We start from the raw sequence: 7,500 nt of genomic DNA, 5'->3' as shown, positions 1-7,500 counted from the left end.
TGAGGATAACATCAATGATATGAATAATATTGATGAAAACGAAAATGGTAATAATAATGATATTACTACTATTAATGATAGTACTGATACTAATACTAGTACTAATGCTACGGTCACTAATAACAATAATGATAATAAGTAATAATAACGATAGTAAAATGATAATAAGGATGATAATAATGATAATGATAATGATGATGATAATGATAATACTAGTAGTAATAGTAGTAACAACGATGATAAATGATAATAATGACATTAATGATCATAAAAATAATAACTAATAATGATGATAATATGAATGATAAGAATATCAGCAATAATAGTAATGGTAATTGATTTTATCAATTTCATTATTACAATTTATATTACTATTAACATGTAATCATCATTATTGTTATCCTATTACCATAATCATCATCATCATTATTATCGTTATTACTATTATTATTACTGCTGTTATTATCATTATTATTAGTAGTAGTACTACTATCATTATCATAGTTATTTTCATTATTTTCATTATTATTGTTATCATCATAATTATTGATATTATTATTAGTATTGTTATTGTTGTTATCATTATAATTGTTATTGTTATTATTATTATTATTATCATTATTATAATTATCATTATCATCATCATTATTATTATTATTATTATTATTATTATTATTATTATTATTATTATTATTATTTTTATTATTATTATCATTATTATTATGATCATTATTATCATTATTATTATTATTATTATTATTATTACTATTATTATTATTATTATTATGATCATCATTATTATGATGATGATTATTATTATGATTATCATTTTTATTATTATTGTTATGATCATTATTTTTATCATCATTATCATTATTATTATCATTATCATTACTGTTGTTGTTATCATTATCCTTATCAATATCATTATCATTATCATTGTGAATATCATTATTATTGTCATTACTATTATTATTACTATTGATACTAATATCATGGTTATTATTGTTGTTGTTATTGTTATAATTATTTCTATCATTATTATCATGATCATTATTATCATTATTATCATCATTATTACTATTATTATTATTACTATTATTATTATTACTATTATTATTATTACTATTATTACTATTATCACTATTATCATTATGATCATTATCTTTATCATTATCATTACTATCATTATCATCATTTTTATTACTTTTATCACTACTATAATTTTGATTGTTATTGTTGTTATCATTATTAGTAACATTACTGTTGTTGTTATTATGATTATCAATGCTATTATCTTATTATCATTACTATAATTATTATCATCATTATCATTATTATCATCATTATTATTATTGTTATTTTTATTATTATCATTATTATTATCATTTCTATAATTTTCATCATTACTATTATACTGTTATTGATGTTGATATTTTTGTTTTTTACTATTATTATCATTATCATTATTACTGTTGTTACTGTTATTTATCATTGTTATTATTATTATCATCATCAGTATCATTATCATTATTATAATAATCATTATTATTATCATTATCATTGGTAGTAATAGTAGTTCCATTATCATTCGTATTAGCACTATCTCTATCTTTACTAACTTTATCATCATTATCCTCCTCCTCCTCATCATCATCACCATCGTTATCATCATCAATTTCATCATCAATATCACTGTGTATCAACATATCAGTATCATTATTGATATGACCATTATCATCTATTATCAATGGGATCTTTATGTATAGCAACACTGCTCCATTGAAAGAAAATGTATATTGCTATTATTGGTATTATGTGAATTAATTATCATTATTATTTTTAATTCCTGTTATTATCACAGCTCTCATTACTTTTATTAACTGTCTTTTTGGTGATTCTTGACTAGATCATTATGAAGGAGTTATATTCATCGCTGTTTTTTTTTTTTATCATATATGTTTTGTTGAAAGTGGAAATTAATCATGTAAATGCTATTAACTGCGGTATTAATAATGTCATAATCTTAGTGATATTTTATTAATAATTTTAGTTTACTTTTATACTATTCGTATATACCAATAATTTAGACTATAAGTGCAATGTATTTTGGAGATTACAGATAGCAATTACTGTCTTGAGACCGGGTATATTAAGCCGTCAATACTTCAATGATTTTTATTTATTTCATAATCTGGTGGCAATCTGCAGGGGGTATAGACACTAACATTACATTTGTCATATTTATTTCCAAAACTAACAAATTGTGTTTTCTCTTATACCTACAGTAAGAATAATTTCATAAAAGGTCTTTAATATATCATAAATTTTAAATCTCATTTTAGCACCATGTGATCGCCTGACTAGCGAGGCCTCTTTTATATATTTTGAGGCTTATACAAGATTATAGAATCATCATACACTCTAACCCACGAGAGGAAAATAAATTGTCTATATATGACACATCGACTGCGACTATATCATGCTTGTACTGACCTATATGTAAATATATGTATATCTTCATTTGTATATTTATCTATGTATATGTGACACGTATATTCACATTCTGAGGGGGCGGAATTTGAATTGCTGGCTCTTGTTTGTTCCTTGAGAGCAGTTGGACCTGGAGTGCTAGAGAGACGTGTAATATTATGGTATGTGTCAAGGTGTGACATCCACTAAGACGCGAAATAGTATGACACTAGTATGGATGGCACCCTTTTGTAACGCGTGGTTGATGATACTTTCGAAGTGACAGGGCCACATCTTTCGTAGGGCAATTTCACGATACGTAGATCAATGTCATGTCTACGAATTTAGCTGGCAACGGAATTCAACATGAACACCATACGACTCGTCACTTACGTCCAGAGGGTAACGAAGGAGGAAGGAAAGTTGAAGAATACTGGGAAGAAGATAATGAACATTTACGGAAACAATGGTAGACTAAGGTCGTTTAGATCTCGAGAAAACAGTCTGACAGATTTAAATGGCAGCTTCAAACAGATATAGACATCAATGTTGATCATATTAAGATGGTAGTTATAACTATGCTCCTTTAAATGTCAGTTAGAACTCTAGGCAGATGTTACGTGAGAGAAAGAGAGGGAGATGTGTGTGTTTGTGTGTATACATACATACATACATACATACATATATATATATATATATATATATATATATATATATATATATATATATATATATATATATACACACATACATACATATATATATATATGTATATGTATACACACACATATATAAATAGAGAGAGAGAGAGAGAGAGAGAGAGAGAGAGAGAGAGAGAGAGAGAGAGAGAGAGAGAGAGAGAGAGAGAGAGAGAGAGAGAGAGAGAGAAAGGGCGTGTAGACGGGGTCTTTTGGAAACCATTACAAAAATTACAGAAAGGTGCACAGATCTCCGACGGATGACAAATTAAAGCCTAAAGAACGAGGTTCTATCATTTCAGTCATGACAGTCGCAGTCGGGGCAACCTGACGACCAGACGCCCTCAGAGTGGCTGAGACCAAGTCCCTGATCATCTTGAAGACCCGTTGCTGTTGCTCTAGCTGTAACTATGACGCCAAGGCACGTAGGGGAGACAGGGTGGGAAGCAGGGGGTTTCGTGCAGAGGTTGGGCTTTCCTCTGCAGCGTTCGGGCGATGGGGTTCCAGATGGGCGTGGGGGTTTCAACAGGGAAAGGTTTTCCTTCTAACATCCTGCTTTGAGACGTCGTGACGTGGATTTTCAAGGTAGGAGAAGACCATAAGAATGGGACTGGGAAGGAAAAGGGTGAAGGAGACTTATTTAAGCGTGAACCTATAGTTGGTGTTTGACTACGGCGATGCACTTAGGCTAGTTGTACTACAGTGGGCTACTTAAAAATTACAGATACTTCCTCTCCTTCTCAATGTCTGTGAGCACATTGGCTTCAAGTATATACATAATATATATAACAATTCACAAGGAACCTTCATTTCTCAAGTTGGCCGGACTAAGGTATGTTGCACTCTGTTACCCATACGCGTGAGTTGGTCGGAAATTTGTACAAGAAATCAATTCCAGCAGGAAGAGTTTAAGGCTTAAATAAAGATAAGTTCGAGGACAGAGAGTGAGACACTTCCTGAATTGTCTTTGCTCTTCCTTCTTCCGTATTCACAACCATGTTCAACCAACTCTCATCGAACGAGAAGATTGAACATTAGGTAGTCATTAGACAGGAAACAATTCTCACTGCTAAGATAAGGTCTCCACAATGGCATCACTTGGTGTTTTTGGTACAGATAATGTCTAAAGGACCAAACGTTTCTGGTTTACTGCCGTGACTAAAAGTTCGTCTTAACAGTGATCCCTATCCTGCACTCGAGTCTTTTCCGAGGACACTTTTAGGATGTACTAAAAGAAGAAGGAATCACGCAGTGATGACGGCCACGGGCTGCACCATGGCCTCGGCGCCGTCGACTTCCATGGGAGTCGCCGAGGACTTTATGGTCACGGCGCAGGATATTTTTTCTCTTTCCTTCTCTCCGAGGTCCTCTTCGTCCTCGTCCTCGTCCTCTTCCTCGACATCAATGTACTCATCCTCTTCGTCGTCTTCCTCGGGCCCGACCATGTCGCTGCGGCTCTCCAAAGACCCGCTGAGGTCGCAGGAGTCCTTCTCTTCGGACGCAGTCGTCGTCGCCTCCTCCCGCGGCCGCGACGTGTACCGCTTGGGGCTGCCGTCGAGGATCGTGGGGCCGTCGGAGTCGTGCTTCTTCATGTGGCGGTCCAGGTTGGTCTGCTGGCCGAAGGCGCGGTCGCAGAGGCGGCACTTGTAGGGCTTCTCCTTGTTGTGGATGTTGCGGACGTGGCGCTGCAGGTTGGACGAGATGCTGAACGAGCGCTCGCAGAACTTGCACTTGTACGGCTGCTCGCCCGTGTGCGTCCGCAGGTGCCGCGTCAGGTTGGCCGAGCGAGGGAACACCTTGCCGCAGAACTTGCATGCGTAGCGCTCGCGCGGCTTGACGGTGGACATCCCTGGGAGGACTGGGGACGGCCCATGGGGCTCCGTGTGCGGGGTCACGCCCTTCGGCATGCGGTCTCCCACGACTTGGTAGAGGGCAGGATGACCCTGCGGTCCGGGCGGAGGCCCTCTGTACCCTGCCACCATCTGCGGGGACCCTGCGGGCGGGCCCAGGTGGTAGGCGTTGTGAGGAAGACCCATCATGGGGTAGGGCGGTCTGACAGACGAGGCCGGAGGTAGAGGTCGACATTCAGTGTACACGGGAACAGGCTGGTGTACAGTCTGATGTACACTCTGGTGCACAGTGTGGTGCACGGTGTGGTGCACGGGCTGGTGGACTGGCTGGGGATACACCACGGGCGGCGTGCGCGTGCTGACCGGGCTGGTCACGTGCACCAGCGGGAGGCTGCTGGTCTTGTGTTCACTCTCCACGGGCGCGGGCGGCGCCTCGTGCGGGTGCGGTGACCGGAACCCGTGGCCCGCGCTCACGTACTTGGGCGAGACGGGCCGTCGGGGCGGCGTGGGCGGCGTCCGGCGCACGACGATGTTCATGTTCTCGTCCTCCTCCTGATGCCTCTTCTTCACTCGGAGGTCGAGCGGCTGCTCCGACTCCGAGAGGTCGAGAGGTCTGGAGGCCGGCGACATGCGGGGCTCCCGGTTGTGCGTGGAGAGGTCGAAGGGCATGTCGGAGCCAGGCAGGGGCGCGTCGGAGGGCCACTGCACCGGGTGGCTCTCGGGGAGTTCAGGCGCCGGGTACGAGCCACGGGCCTCGGGGCACACGGACGCCTGCTTGGGCGAGCTGAGGGCGCCGTGGATGCCCACAGGGCGAAATGCGGGAGGCATGGCTCTCGCCGGAGGTTGCACAGCCTCGTACTGGACGGGGGAAGGGCGCGGCGAGCGTGACCTGGGCAGTCCTGGGGGCGACGGCTGAGTGAGTGCCGCTGCCAGGTGGTTGCCAGGTGGCACTCCGAGGTACCGCGGGCTGGGGAGCGAAGGTCGACTACCATATCCAGTGGGCATGTGCGACGCATGTACCACTGCCATGTGGTACTGGGCGTACCCCGGGGCGGGCGTGAAGGGCCTGGGGGCGGCGGGGGTAGGGCGGGAGGGCGAAGCAGCAGGCATGGCGCAGGTTGGGGCGGCCCGAGGCACCAACATCAGGCGGCGCCCCGAAGGCTGTCGGCGGCCTGGGGGGAGAGAAGGGCGTTAGACATCGTGCTTCTGGCAACTCACAGGGGAAAAGTTGCAGTTTGGGAAAATACGAATGAAATACAAGGCATTGATAGCTTGGTTGATTAATTTGAATTCTGGAATTGGTTTAGTGTTAAAATTCATGTTCTAATTCACAGTGTTACATACTCACTCTCTAACTTTCACACACACACACACACATGTACACACACATGCACACACAAACACAGACAAACACACACACACACACATGCACGCACACTACACTTTTCCTTCAATTGCAAAGATGCAAGGTGACCTACATCTTAGCAACAGCCTATGACGTATGTTCTGATTGTCTTTGGTTACTAACTGAAGCGCATTTTCACTCCCAATGGGGCAAGTGAAAAATAATCAAGGTAATGTAGTTGAATAAAATGAAATTTTGATGTGACTGTTGTAACGACTGCGAAATTTGGCGATAAGAGTGCTTAGATTTTGTTACCTCATTTAGCATCTAATTACCATTTTCATTCGGGTTATTTATTACTATCACGTAAGAATCGCCACCTTTTTTTCAAAATTTATCTTTCTTTAAAGAAATAATCTCATTTTGTGATTCCTGAATGTGTTTTAACTACAAATCCTGTAATTTCCTCTACAATATGTATATATATATACATATATATATTTCTCAGGATAGGTAATTGATAATAATTACTGTAATTTTGAATTACTATTATTGACAAAAAATAGAGGAAAAGACAAGTAAAGTGAAAGTAAAACGGAGACAAAGGAAAGTTAATCGCGCGACGAGAAATATATCGCACGATCATATCACAGAAATCAAACCACACCGTCAACAGCGAGGCATCCGATCGTGCGAAAATCACGTGACTGAGGTTGAACGCGATCTCTCGGCTCGTCTTCAACTTGGTCTTTCCCGCTTGTGGCGCTTTCCGGTCTCTCTCATTCCGCGGAACGTTTAAAAAGCCCCGGAAAACACGAATTTCTCTGTCTGTCTGTCTGTCTCTCTCTTTCTCTTTCTCAGACGTCTGCTTGAGGTCTGGTTGTCACGTCGTTTTGGCGGGAAAAAGAAAGGAGAAAATAAAGTGAGGAAGAAAGAAAGGAGAGAGAGAGAGAGAGAGAGAGAGAGAGAGAGAGAGAGAGAGAGAGAGAGAGAGAGAGAGAGAGAGAGAGAGAGAGAGAGAGAGAGAGAGAACGATTGTAATTTGGGGATTCTCCGAGAATGCGAGGCTATTAAGAGCAAATCGACCTGAACGAAGACGAAAAAGAGGAAAGAAAAAAAAAAAAAATAATAAAAA

General features: G+C 40.3%; 1 protein-coding gene across 1 annotated transcript; it reads right to left on the bottom strand.

Moving 5' to 3' along the window:
* Positions 1 to 3,298: 3,298 nt before the first annotated feature.
* LOC138868055 (histone-lysine N-methyltransferase PRDM16-like) lies at positions 3,299 to 6,188 on the bottom strand. The gene has a single exon (XM_070145558.1). The coding sequence runs from the start codon at positions 6,161 to 6,163 to the stop codon at positions 4,415 to 4,417; it is 1,749 nt and encodes a 582-aa protein (XP_070001659.1). The 5' UTR covers positions 6,164 to 6,188; the 3' UTR covers positions 3,299 to 4,414.
* Between the last annotated feature and the right edge of the window lie 1,312 nt (positions 6,189 to 7,500).

The sequence above is a fragment of the Penaeus vannamei genome, chromosome 34 (assembly GCF_042767895.1).
Source record: "Penaeus vannamei isolate JL-2024 chromosome 34, ASM4276789v1, whole genome shotgun sequence".
Lineage (NCBI taxonomy): Eukaryota > Metazoa > Arthropoda > Malacostraca > Decapoda > Penaeidae > Penaeus > Penaeus vannamei.
This window is presented reverse-complemented; position numbering and strand designations above follow the sequence as displayed.